The sequence below is a fragment of the Cetorhinus maximus genome, chromosome 20 (genome assembly GCF_964194155.1).
Source record: "Cetorhinus maximus chromosome 20, sCetMax3.hap1.1, whole genome shotgun sequence".
Taxonomy (NCBI): domain Eukaryota; kingdom Metazoa; phylum Chordata; class Chondrichthyes; order Lamniformes; family Cetorhinidae; genus Cetorhinus; species Cetorhinus maximus.
Genome location: NC_135898.1, coordinates 87,193,500 through 87,207,439, shown reverse-complemented (window position 1 = coordinate 87,207,439; position 13,940 = coordinate 87,193,500). Strand labels below are relative to the sequence as shown.

At 45.1% G+C, this 13,940-nt stretch overlaps 1 protein-coding gene across 1 annotated transcript in view; it reads left to right on the top strand.

Annotated features, from left to right (window-relative positions):
- Nucleotides 1-3,522, top strand: part of pyroxd2 (pyridine nucleotide-disulphide oxidoreductase domain 2) — a 38,302-nt gene extending 34,780 nt beyond the window's left edge. Inside the window, exons 15-16 of the mRNA XM_078565106.1 lie at nt 714-834; nt 2,921-3,522. Of these exons, the coding sequence (XP_078421232.1) occupies nt 714-834; nt 2,921-2,991 (192 nt within the window). The 3' untranslated portion in view covers nt 2,992-3,522. The remainder of the gene's footprint in view (nt 1-713; nt 835-2,920) is intronic.
- The last annotated feature ends 10,418 nt before the right edge of the window (nt 3,523-13,940 follow it).

Sequence of the window (13,940 nt, the reverse complement as noted above, 5' to 3'; positions counted from 1 at the left end):
CCAGACATGCTCTGAGCAGATTGTACAGTTTGACTCGCATTCTGCTGTTTTGGCTGTACAAGTCAACATTCTACTGACTTCATTAAAACAAAATCCATTGAAATTATTTCACATTAACACCTCAGCGGCAAAAATATACCCGTCCCACTGTCCTTGGCTCAGTAGCACTCACCACCCGAGGAAACTGAAGCTGCTACTGCACTCACTTCTGCCTGATTTTGGCCCTCGAACCCTCAAAAAAAAAGACTGAAACAATCTTTTTTTTGTTTCGTTTCTCTGAGAGTCCTGGTGTCCATTTGGGATAAATGGCTGGGGGAATGGGCCTGAATTGATGTCAGTGAAAGCCATTTGTCCACCCCTGTTTGATATAGCTACCTATCTTCATTTGCTAAATCTCTATCTGAGACAACAGGTGTTGACCTCAATGCTCACAATTTAAACTGAAACAAAGGGACGATAATCACAGTCAACCAGTCTCAATGATTAGGCCCTGTTTTCTGTGGTTAAGCCCTATTTAGAGCATTGTGTCCAGAATTGGACACCATCTCTTGAGGGATTTCAAAGCCTTGGAGAAGGTGCTGAGGGGATTTGCAAGGGATACCCATAAAACCATCCCGTAACATGCTTCTCACTGCATTACACTTCTGTATCACTCCCAAAGGCAGTGCTTAGAAATGGATAATTATTTACAATTTGCGCTTATTTTCTGGCAGAATATTTTCCATGGAGCAATGTCACTTGATCAGCTGTACATGACACGACCTTTGCCCTCCTATTCGAACTACAGATCGCCTATCAAAGGCCTGTACCTGTGTGGAAGTGGAGCTCATCCAGGTAAGTAGCTAATTAGTGACTGTTTTGAAAATAAAGAACTCTGGGCTTACCCACAGACTCAGACAGACTCGAACAGCAGTGGAGGGACGGACAGAGGGAGAGAGCAAAGGAGGGTTAACATTTCAGGTCTATGATACTTTAGAACATAAGAGCTAGGAGCAGGAGTAGGCAATTCAGCCCCTCGAGCCTGCCCCGCCATTCAATACGATCATGGCTGATCTCATTTTGGCCTCAACTCCAATTTCCCGCCCTTTCCCCATAACCTTTCAACCCGTTACCAGTTAAAAATTCATCTATCTCCTCCAGAAATTTATTCAGCGTCCCGGCATCCACTGCACTCTGAGGTAGTGAATTCCACAGATTCATGACCCTTTGAGAAAAGTAATTCCTCCTCATCTCTGATTTAAATCTATCACCCCTTAGCCTAAAACTATGGCCTCTTGTTCTAGAATGCCCCACAAGGGGAAACATCCGCTCCACATCTACTTCGTCTATCCCCTTCAGCATCTTATATACCTCAAATAGATCTCCTCTCACCCTTCTAAACTCTAGCGAGTATAGGCCTAAACTGCTCAATCTCTCCTCCTGAGACAAGCCCCGCATCTCTGGAATCAACCTAGTGAACCTCCTCTGAACTGCCTCCAGTGCAACTACATCCTTCCTCAAGTAAGGGGACCAAAACTGTGCTCCAGGTACAGTCTCACCAATGCCTTGTACAACACTTGTTGCAACAACACTTCCTTATTTTTATACTCTATTCTTTTAGCAATCAATGCCAAAATTCCATTTGCCTTCCTTATTACCTGCTGTACCTGCATACTAGCTTTCAGCGATTCATGCACGAGGACACCCAGATCCCTCTGCACTGAAGCATTCTGAAGTTTCTCTCCATTTAAATAATAATTTCACTTTGTGTCCACTTTCCAGTATCTGTAGTATTTTGCTTTTGTTTTCATCAAGGGTCAGCTGTAGTTGAGTGGGTAGCCCTCTTACCTGTGATTCAGAGGGTTGTAGGTTCAAGTCCCGCTGTAGGATTTGAGCTGAAGGCTGGCACTCGGGTGCAGCACTAAGGAAGAGCTGCAGTGTTGGAGATGCCATTTTTTGGATGCCACGTTAAACCGAGGCCCTGTCGGCCCTCTTGAGCGACATGAAAGACTTTATGGCATTATTTTGAAGAAGAACAGGGGACTTACCCTGGCATCCCAGCCAATATTTATCCATCAATCGACGCACAAAACACAGATTGTTTGGTCTTTATGACATTGCTGTTTGTGGGTGTTTGCTTTATGCAAATTAGGCACCATGTTTCCTACAGCGGTGACTTCATTACAAAATGTCCTTCATTGACTGGAAAGTGTTTTGCGACGTCAGGTGGGTATGACAGGTGCTACATAAATGCAAGTCTTTCTTCCTGGGAAAAACAGCTTCAAAATACAGCAACAAGCTTCAGCAAGGCCTCTCTCAGTCCACTTCCACAACAAACCCTGGAGGTTCAGTATGCACGTATGTCACAGGTATTCTGAAGCAAATTCTGAGACATTATGTGGACTGCAAAATTTACCTTTATGAAGCTGAGAAGCCATTGTGCTCTAATTGAAAATACAATTGAAAAGTTTAGTGGAATTGTAAATAGCTAGAGCAATCAATCATTGTTCTTTCTATCCAGCACCATTCAGAACCCTCTGTCGGAAAGTGCATGAGCGTCAAGCTTGTTTTATATATTCATTCTCGGGATGAGGGCATTGCTGGCAAGACCAGCATTTGTTTCCCATCCCTAATTGCCCTTGAGAAGGTGATGGTGAGCTGCCTTCTTGTGGTGTAGATACACCCACAGTGCTGTTAAGGAGGGAGTTCCAGGACTTTGGACCTAGCGATGTTGAACGAATGGCAATTATAGTTCCAAGTCAGGATGATGTGTGGGCTTGGAGGGGGAACTTGGAGCCGATAGTATTCCCATGTGCTTGTTGCCGTTGCCCTGCTTGGTGCTGGAAATGATGGGTTTGGGAAGCTGCTGTGAAAACAGGATCGGAGCCAGCGGGGATGCTTGTTAACAGCTGATTGGTGACTGTCCCCTTTCTTTCATCAGGCGGTGGAGTGATGGGATCAGCAGGGCGTAATGCAGCACACGTCGTCATGTCTGACCTGAAACGGCGGTAGACGACCCTCGTGGGAGGTCCAGGCTTTTGAGTTCACCTCCGCCAACGAAGATGCTCATGCATTCTGCCTGCTCTGTGCTTGGAATGGTTATTAAATAGTAAAACGCTTTATTAATTGAATATTCATTCAAAGAATCATAGAATAGTACAGCGCAAAAGGAGGCCATTTGGCCCATTGAGCTTGTCCTGGCTCTGTCGAGGGAGCAATCCAGTTAGTCCCCGCTCCCCCACTCTTTCCCTATATTCCTGCAATTTTTTTCTCATTCGAGTATTTTACAATTCCATTGTGAAGGCTACCAGTGAATCCTTTATTCATCGCCTTATCTGGCCTTGCATTCCAGATTCCATTCACTCAATGTGTGAAAGAGCAACTTGCTATGTTACTTGATTTTAAAAAAAAAAGTTAGTTCAGCCTTCTCATTTTCAGGTTAGTTAAATGTGATAATCTGTAAAAGGAGAATGCAAATCCGAAGAAAACTTGGAAAATATACTTCTGAGGTTTTTCTTATTTGTCATTAAAAGCTGTGATTAAACCAGTTCTAAAGTGGACTCCATTTGCTTTACTGAAAATTAACCTAGCTGCTTGGATTTTGGCTCAGGCATGGAAATCTTTGGTGAAGAATTAGCCGAGTTAATGACAATTTGAGGAATGTTGCGTGTTTAAAATATCAGCAAAAATCTGCGAGGAGTCAACAGCCTATTGACATTTTATCCACTTGAGTTTTAAGTCATGTTTCTTTGTGATAGAGCGATATTTCAAAAGCTGCATCCTGGCCTTTTTTTAAATTTAGTGTGGGTGTCGCTAGCATTTATTGCCTATCCCTAACTGCCCTTGTTCAGAGGGCATTTTAAGAGTCAACCACATGGCTGTGGGTCTGGAGTCACATGTAGGCCAGACCAGGTAAGAATGGCAGATTTCCTTCCCTGGAGTACGTTGGTGAACCAGATGGGTTTTTACAACAATGGTTTCATAGTTATCATTAGACTTCTTTTAATTCCAGATTTTTTTATTGGATTCAAATTCCACTATCTTCCATGATGGGATTCCAGCCCAGGTCCCCAGAGCATTACCCTGGGTCTCTAGATTGCCAGTCCAGCCACAATACCACTACGCCACTGCCTCCCCATATACAATGCCTGTTAATGTCAATAGTGTTTTATGAGACTCCCCCTGATTGCCAGCGATTGAGATGTGAATTAATTGCTTGAAGTTCCACTGCTATTTGTTCTCAAACTAGCGAAACAAAGAACTGGGCTGTAGATTACATTTTGGGATTAGGGCTGTTGTCATTTGCAAAAACACCATTGTTACTTTGATAACAAAAACAGAATTACCTGGAAAAACTCAGCAGGTCTGGCAGCATCGGCGGAGAAGAAAAGAGTTGACGTTTCAAGTCCTCATGACCCTTCAGCAGAACTAAGTAAAATTAGGAGAGGGGTGAAATATAAGCTGGTGGGGGGGGGAGAAGTTAGGGGGGTGGTGGTGGTAGTAGGGACAAGCAAGCAGTGATAGGAGCAGATAATCAAAAGATGTCACAGACAAAAGGAACAAAGAGATGTTGAAGGTGGTGATATTATCTAAGAGAATGTGCTAATTAAGAATGGATGGCAGGACACTCAAGGTACAGCTCTAGTGGGGGTGGGGTGGAAAGACTAACAGGGCATTAAAGGTATAGATTTAAAAATAATGGAAATAGGTGGGAAAAGAAAAATCTATATAAATTATTGGAAAAAACAAAAGGGAGGGGGAAGAAATGGAAAGGGGGTGGGGATGGAGGAGGGAGTTCAAGATCTAAAGTTGTTGAATTCAATATTCAGTCCGGAAGGCTGTAAAGTGCCTAGTCGACCACTCTTTTCTTCTCCGCCGATGCTGCCAGACCTGCTGAGTTTTTCCAGGTAATTCTGTTTTTGTTTTGGATTTCCAGCATCCGCAGTAGTTTTTTGTTTTTATATCTATTGTTACTTTGATGTTCAGTTCAATAAAGGTGGTCAGGTGATGCTATCTTCAGAGTGAAGTGTATCATTAACAATAGAGCGACCTGACCACCTTGTCAGTGATTTTCTCAGTCTGAGACTGTCAGGTACAAGCATTCGGCAACAAAACCAACCCAAGGAGTGTTCTCGCCAAGGGAGAAATGGCAGAATCAAATGCTTGTGTCGGCGTACTGGACTCGGTCGTCTGGATTGTCACCACGGCGGAGAGCCTCTCCGTTGTTGCGAAAACCCTGGAAATGGCCGCAAGTGCTATATCCCACCCCTGAACTGGATATTTCCCATATTTGCGGGGGCGGGACTGGAGTCGGGGTTCGCGTGATTCGTGGAGACGGCCAGCCGCTTAAATCACCAGCTGCCTCCACTGAAGTGGGGTTTTGGAAGGATGGGAAGTGTGGGATCTGGAGTGTGCAAATTAGAACAGGTAAGAGGAGGTCTGAACTCGGTAGATTCGTCGGGGTACACCTTTGGATAGGGTCCCAGGACACCTTTGGGAGAGGTAGGGCACCCTTTGGGATTGTTAAAAGTGAACATGATAACGCACTTTTTACGCACAGACTTACTGGAACTGTCCAGCTCTAAAGCGGTTGTCCAGCTGTCAAAGCTAACCAAGAAGTTTCAAAGCTGTCAAGGAACTGTCCAAGGATACCAGATGAGTTGGCGTGGGTGGGGGCAAGAGCAAAGGGTGGTGAAATGGGGGCATGAGTTTTCATAAGTTGGCACTATGTTGACATGGAGCTATCGGGCAATGGGGGTGGGTAGAGGGGCATTAACTTGGCATGGGGTGTGAGTGGCCAAGGAGTGTGGGTCTAGGGGTGTAGGGGCCATGGGTGGGTGGTGGACATGGGTTGCCATAGGTTGGCATGGATGGGACATAGTGTGTGTGTGTTTGGGGGTGGGGTGAGGGCTGGAGGAATGTTTTTGTTTTATGATTTTTTAAAAATTTATTTAAACAGATGGCCGGAGCACAGAGGCAGGCCTTACGCCCAGCCCGCCTCTGCACCCGGCAGCCTCCGCACTCATTCCGGGGTCACCTGCCCCAGCTTGTTTTTCACCCCGGCCCTACCCCACAACCCAAGGTCCGACCTACGGGCGGCCATGTTTGAAAACCGGGTTTGCTGAGGCCGGGAAACCTCCCGACTTGGTGAACCCGACCCGGTGAGGAAAATCTGGGCCCATGTTCCTTTGCAGAGCAAGGTGCATGCTGGGAAAATGGTAAGATAAACCTGTCGCCAGTTCTTCTACACTATTAGGACTGAGAAAAAATTCTACAGCACTTTTCACAATATCAGAGTGGTTCAAAGTGCTATACAGCCAATGAAATACTTTTGAAGTGATGTTACTGTTGTACATATGAAATGAGGCAGCCAGTTTGCACATAGCAAGCAGCCACAAACAGCAATGAGTTAATAACCAACTTTTCTTTTCAGTTATATTGGTTGAGGGAAGCTAAAGCAGGTTATAAATAATACAACATACTGACTTGAGCTCAAAGGCCAGGCTGATACTCCCCGTGCAGCATTGAGGGAGTGCCGCACTGTCAGGAGTGCTGTTTTCCCAATGAGACATTAAACTGAGGCGCTGTTTTTTTTCCCCTCGGGTGGACAGAAAAGGTCATCCCCCACCCCCCTGCCAACTGGGATCAGCCTGTGTGTCTCCCGCACCCCCACCCCAGCTCACCTTGTCTGCACTTCATATTGGAATTGCCCCTGTTTCTACCTGTTTGGGCCGAAGATAAATGTGGCTCCTGGTGCGGAAATCTCTCCAGACAGACAGTCTCACCTCCTGCTACCTGAGAAATGCGACTGGAGAGAGAGTCTAACTTTGCTGTCCTAGCCTCCTGAGAAAACAATGGACAGGATTTTCACATGGCCAGGGTGTTTCCTATAGGGGACTGGAAGTGATGACCAACAGCCAGAATGGGAAATACTAACAATAGAAGCTTAATTTGACAAATGATCTGATGGCTTTGATCCTTTCTATTGAGAGAAGTGAATAAATCTTGAAAGCTCCCATTCACGTGCGAACACTGGGATAGGAGCATGGGTCGGCCAACTTAACTGTTATCTCTCTTTGTAAAGGTTTATGGGGCACCGCCGATCTGAGCAGATCCAGTAATCCTGGGCTTCTGCACCATTCGGCATCTACCTGCCGAGTGATGCAATGGTGCAGAGGGATTAACCAGCACAACTGACACAAGACAGGCGCTGGAGCAAGCAAAATATTTTGTCAGCTTCTGGCTATGAGGGGTTATTGAAGACTAAGCCAACAATAAGTTACAATCCACGCACTACAGGCGCTTTTATGATCAGAGAAAGAAAAGAGGTTGCTTTTATGTAGCACCTTTCATGACCTTAGTGTGTCCCTAAGTGCATCACACCTAATACAGTACTATTGAAGCATAGTCGCTGGTCTAATAGTGCCAAGGAATCATTTATATTCGCCTGAGAGGGCAGACTGGTCCTTCTTTTAACATCTCATCAGAAAGCTGGCAATGCTGAATACAACATTCCCTCAGTATTGCACTGGGGGTCTCAACCTAGACCATGTGTTCAAGGAAACGCCCAGGTCCCTACATCCTGACTGTAAAGTCATGGGTGAGTTCGGCAGCCGAGGAATGGTTACCACTGAGGAATTTCACAGGCGATTGGTCATTTTTCGACTGGAGGGAGGGATTTCTGCCTTTCAGGAACTGGAAGTCCCGCCTTGGAGAGCTGCCAACCAATCGGAGATCAGCAGCTCTCCAGCACCAGCAGCGCTACTGGGAGTGGTGGCCATGGCCAGTATTGCACTGGGGTCGGGGGGGAGGGGTGCTTGAGGAGGTGTTCAGCACTGGGTCAGGATTTTGTAAGTGGTTGGGGGTCTCACTGGGGATGTGGTGGTTGGCCTTGGCGAGGGGTTGGGGGGGTGGGTACTGTTGCTGGGATTTGAGAGGTCAGGGAGGGGAAGGGGGAACCTGGGACGAGGGTGGGGGAACACCTTGGAGGTGGGGGGAAGCCTCTAATGGACCCAGGGGGTTTGTTAAGGAGGGACATCCACCTGCTGGGCTGATCCTTGGCATAGGCCACTCCCTCCATGGGTTAAATTCCAGAAGCATTGGGATGAGACCCATAAATGGGCATTAGTTGCCCACTTAAGAACAGGCCACCCAATGCCACCCCCTCCTGCCACTGGTAAAATTGCTCCTGTTTTTCCCACATTAGTGGTCCTGGGAACTCCAGGCCAATGCTGGAGGGTTGATATACCAGCCTGCCGTGTCTCAACTTTCCAACATGGGACCTTGTGAAAACGCCCAGTGAACTTAAAAGTAAAATGGGAAGAGAATTACACAAGAGGCCCTGCTCTGAGGAAAGTGGGAAGAACGAGACAATGTGAAAACTCCACGAGGTGGATCAATGCGGCCATTCTGATTGTTTTAAATTCAGTTTGGTTCGTTAGAAATCCAATGTTGTCACTTGAGTGGGAAAATGAAGGATCTCACTGGTGCCTAACTGTCAGAATATCACCCTCAGGCCCTTTGCTTCGTCAAATAACATTAGTGCTTTGGACCGTGATATTAATGGCAATTAGGCCCTGTAAACCTCTCTTTCGCAATCCGGTGCTTGCTCTCAGCGAGGGGAAAGTATCTGTTTTTCAAGCGTTCTTGAGCTGTGTGAATGTCATCGTGCCTTTGGATGCCATCACTGTGATCCACTAGATCCTTGACCAAGTCATTGGTTGACGATGAAATGACTGACGGAAGATGGGCTGCTCCCTTGTGTAGGCCTGAATTACCAAAGAGCCAAAATGGTGACAAATATAAGGAAAAATAAAAATACCTGGAAAAACTCAGCAGGTCTGGCAGCATCTGTGGAGAGGGACACACTTAACGTTTCGAGTCCATTTGACTCTTCAACAGAATTAAGGAAAAATAGAAGAGAGGTGAAATATAAGCTGGTTTAAGGGGGGGGGGTGGGACAAGTAGAGCTGGATAGAGGGCCAGTGATAGGTGGAGATAACCAAAAGATGTCATAGACAAAAGGACAAAGAGGTGTTGAAGGTGGTGATATTATCTAAGGAATGTGCTAATTAAGGGTAGAAAGCAGGACAAGCAAGGTACAGATAGGCCTAGTGGGGGTGGGGTGGGGTGAAGGAATTGAAATAGGCTAAAAGGTAGAGATAAAACAATGGATGGAAATACATTTAAAAATAATGGAAATAGGCGGGAAAAGAAAAATCTATATAAATTATTGGATGGTGCGAAGGAGGAAGCCATAAATTGGTGCCTGTAAGCAAAGACATGGATTTTGACATCAATCAGAGTATTTTGAGATTAGCAAGGGCAGCAGTGATAGGTGGGAATAGGATGTAGGCAGCAAAGTTTCAGGTGAGTTGGAGCATGACTATTGTTATGACCACAGCCGGTGTGAATTGCTGCGCAAACCAAATCCCAGGGGGAAACTTGGCTTACGGGCCACAACCTTTTTTTGATTTCTGAAAACGAGAAGAAAACCTACTGATCTCAGCAGCGAGAAGCCCAGTAGCACTTCTGGGATTTTAAAAAGTAAAAGTTTTATTAACAAGAAGAAAAGAAAACAAGATTAGTTACACAGTTAAAATTAGTCTTACAAGACATTCCCCCAAAAGACTCCCTACTTGGTCAGACCCACAAGTAAATACCTTCCAGGCAACTCTCCCTTATAGATGTTTAACTATAAAAATCAAGTAATATTACTCAAGTAATATTACTACTATAGCTTTAATACAGGCATACCACACAACCCTCTTAAACTCTCTTCTACTCTGCTGTGGAAATCCAAGGCTTCAGAACAAGACTGCTTTTTGCAGCCTAAGATTTTTCTGGTTTGTCTGGACAGCTGATTCAAACTGCATCTTCCTCTCAGCCTAGAGCTGTTTCCAGGAGATTTTCCTCGCACAACCGACAGCCACCCTAAGCTCTCTACAGTACCTCAAAATACCATTCCCACCCCCCCCATCCCCTCCCCTTTCATCTCAGGTTACATTGTCCTCAACCTCTTTGAAACTCAAATGCTTCCAAATATAAAATCTTTCAATGTTTCTATTTTGTCTCTGCTTTTAGGTAAATAAAATGTAATATACCCTCTTCTGTTTACCCTTGGAACTCCTGTAAGATGCAAAAATGTTTCTGGTCACCTCTGACTTCCCTTTGATATTCAAACAAACTCTCAACTTATCTAAAAATGCAAATGTTAGATCCAACCTATTTACCTGTACCTCAAACCACCATAATATCTTCTGATAAATGCACAAACCTCTATCCTTTCATGTCTTACACACACACACACACACACACACACACACACTCTTCTTCACAGAATAATACGATATTCCCCAAAAATATATTGAAAAAGTAACATCTGTTCTCACCTAGGGTGGAATTTGTGTGAGCAGTGAGGATAGTGTTGGAGAAACCCTGTGCAGTGCAGAGCTGGCTGACAGACAGGCAGATGGCACTGAGCGGAGAATGTGCAGCTTGCGGAGAGGGTGCCTGGAGCCAGTGAGAGCTCAACCCCACCTGGACAGACACGGGCTCCTGGCATCACCCAAAGCTGAAGGAAGCCGCATGTGATTAAAGTTTCCACTTTTATTAAAACAGCGACAACATAGATGAGGTTCTCAGCTGCATTAGAGATGAGATGGGGACAAGGTAAGAAATGGTTGTAAAGTGGAAGTAGACAGTCTCGGTGATGGGTGAGGTATGTCTGACATGCACAGCAATCCAGACCAAACTTAGAAGAGTCTCAAATTCAAAATACTGAGAAATGCACATCAGTAGAGCCTCTGTCTGTTTATAGAGTGTGCATGCTTTTCCTGTTAGGGACATATTCCACTTCCCAACACCCAGAGAACTTGGGTTCAGTTTAATAAGTGTTGAGGTTTTTGGCCAGGGATGCTGCTGGGCTATCACTGTAGAGAACCAGTATCCTCCCTGTCGGGTGGGACCTCCCTACTCAATCAACCATTGCTTGCAGGGTTACCAGGAGTTGAGTGAGAAGTACACCAATCTCCATTGACAGGCCTACCCTGATGAGACATGGAACCAGACAGGTTGACTAATCAAGAGCAGCATCCTGGAGTACTCTGAACCTTCCTGATTTATTATCAGATTACCAAGAGTTGAATCTGTCCCAGTCTTCCTGATGTATTATTTTGGAGCTGATGAGACCCATTGACATCACATTTACTTTACCTTAAAGAAAGAAGTTAGTCACTGGTTAGCTACAGTATATGTTTGATGGATGAAAGCTTTACATTGAAGATATTCTCCATCTTTTAAGTAAATTAGCTTGCACAGCCAGGCACATTGTTCATCCATCTTTAAGTTCTTAGTTTTGATAATTATAGTGGAACAACTACAGCACAAATCCTACAGCAGGGATACTCTGTTTTCAAGCCTCACTAAGTAGCCAAAGTTATTATGCAATATTGCAGCTCTCTTTCCACCCAGGAATCATATAGTCTGGAGTCTCTTTGGTCTTATTTCTGTAAATCTCAGAAAATGATCAGTGCTTTGGAACACTTATTACAAGAGGATGATGAGCACAGACTGATCATTGGCCTAAATAAATATTCAACAAAAACTGAGAGAACCTGGCCATGTGCAAATTGGTTGCTGCCTTTTCTGCATTGCAACAATGTCTGCACTTTGAAAAGTACTTCATTGGTTGTAACGTGTTTTGGGGTGTCTTGTGGTTGTGAAAGATGCTGGATAAACGAAAGCCCCTCTTTTCCTGTTCCAGAACTTGCATTGAAAACACTGCTGTCTCAGCCAGAGGTGCTTCACTCTCTGGAACTCCTGTCTCTGGTTCTCTTCCTCCACCATTGTTTTTAATTCTTTCATGGGTTATGGTTGCCCATCCCTAATTTCCCTTGAACTGAGTGGTTTCCTAGGTTATTCCAAAGGAAAGTGGGTCATTGCTGTGGGTCTGGATTCACATGCAGGCCAGGCTGGGTAAGGCTGGCAGATTTCCTTCCCTAAAGGGCATTAGTGAACCTGTGGGTTTTTATGACAATCAATGGTAGTTTCATCGTCACCATTACTGAGATTAGCTTTCAATTCCAGATTTTATTAATTGGCCAGAGTGGACTGGGAGCAGCTACTTTTAGGTAAATCTGCGTCAGAGCAGTGGGACTCATTCAAGAAGTAAATAGGGAGAGTACAGAGCCAAGGTATTCCAGTAAAGATAAAGGGTGGGACCAACAAATCCAGGGAACCCTGGATGTTGAGGGATATACAGGATTGGATAAAGAGAAAAAGGGAGGCTTATGGCAGATACCGAGGACTCAAAGCAGCGGAAGCCCTAGAGGAGTATAGAGTGTGTGGGGGGGAACTTAAAAAGGAAATTAGGGGAGCAGAAAGAGGGCATGAAAAAACATTGGCAGGTAAAATAAAGGAAAATCCAAAGTTATTTTACAAGGACAATAAGAGTAAGAGGGTAACTAGAGAAAGAGTCGGGCCCATTAAGGACCATAGTGGTAATTTGTGTGTGGAGCCGGGAGACGTAGGTAGGGTTCTAAATGAATACTTTGTGTCAGTGTTCACAAGTGAGAGGGATGATGTGGGTATGGAAATCAGGCAGAAGGACTGTGATATAATTAAAGAAATTAGTGTAGAAAGGGAGGAGGTTCTAAGTGGTCTGGCAGGCTTAAAAGTAGATAAATCTCCAGGCCCGGATGAAATGTATCCCAGGCTGTTGAGTGAGGCAAGGGAGGAGATAGCAGGGGCATTGGCAATAATTTTCACTACCTCTCTGGCCACAGGAGAGGTGCCAGAGGACTGGAGGACAGCCAATGTGGTACCATTATTCAAGAAAGGAGGAATAGATAAACCAGGGAACTACAGGCCAGTCAGTCTAACCTCAGTGGTGGGGAACTATTGGAAGCAATTGTGAGGGACAGACTTAATCTACACTTGGAGAGGCAGGGATTAATCAAGGACAGTCAGCATGGTTTTGTTAAGGGAAGGTCATGTCTGACTAATTTGATTGAATTTTTCGAAGAGGTGACCAGGTGTGTGGATGAGGGCAATGCATTTAACGTAGTTTACTTGGACTGCAGCAAGGCTTTTGATAAGGTCCCGCATGGGAGACTGATAATGAAGGTAAGAGCCCATGGGATCCAAGGCAATTTGGCAAATTGGATCCAGAAATGGCTGAGTGGCAGGAAGCAGAGGATGGTGGTTGAGGGGTATTTTTGTGACTGGATGCCTGTGTCCAGTGGGGTTCCACAGGGATCAGTGTTGGGTGCCTTGCTATTTGTGGTATATATAAACGATTTAGACTTGAATGTAGGAGGGTTGATCAGTAAGTTCACGGATGATACAAAAATTGGTGGGGTGGTAAATAGTGAGGAGTATAGCCTTAGATTACAGGAGGATATAGATGGGCTGGTCAGATGGGCTGATCAGTGACAAATAGAATTTAATCTGGATAAGTGTGAGGTGATGCACTTGGGCAGGACAAACAAAGCACGGGAATACACGATGAATGGTAGGACCCTGGGAAGTACCCAGAGTCCAAGGGACCTTGGTGTGCATGTCCACTGGTCCCTTAAGGTAGCGGGACAGGTAGATAAGGTGGTTAAGAAGGCATTTAGGATACTTGCCTTTATTAGCCGAGGCATAGAATATAAGAACAGGGAGGTTATGCTGGAACTGTATAAAACGCTGGTTAGACCACAGCTAGAGTATTGCGTGCAGTTCTGGAATCCGCATTATAGGAAGGATGTGATTGCACTAGAGAGAGTGCAGAGGAGATTTACCAGGATGTTGTCTGGGCTGGAGAGTTTTAGTTATGAGGAGAGATTGGATAGACTGGGGTTATGTTCCCTGGAGCAGAGGAGATTGAGCGGGGACATGATTGAGGTGTATAAAATTATGAGGGGCATACGTAGGTTAGATAGGAAGGGACTTTTCCCCTTGTTGGAGGGATCAATAAC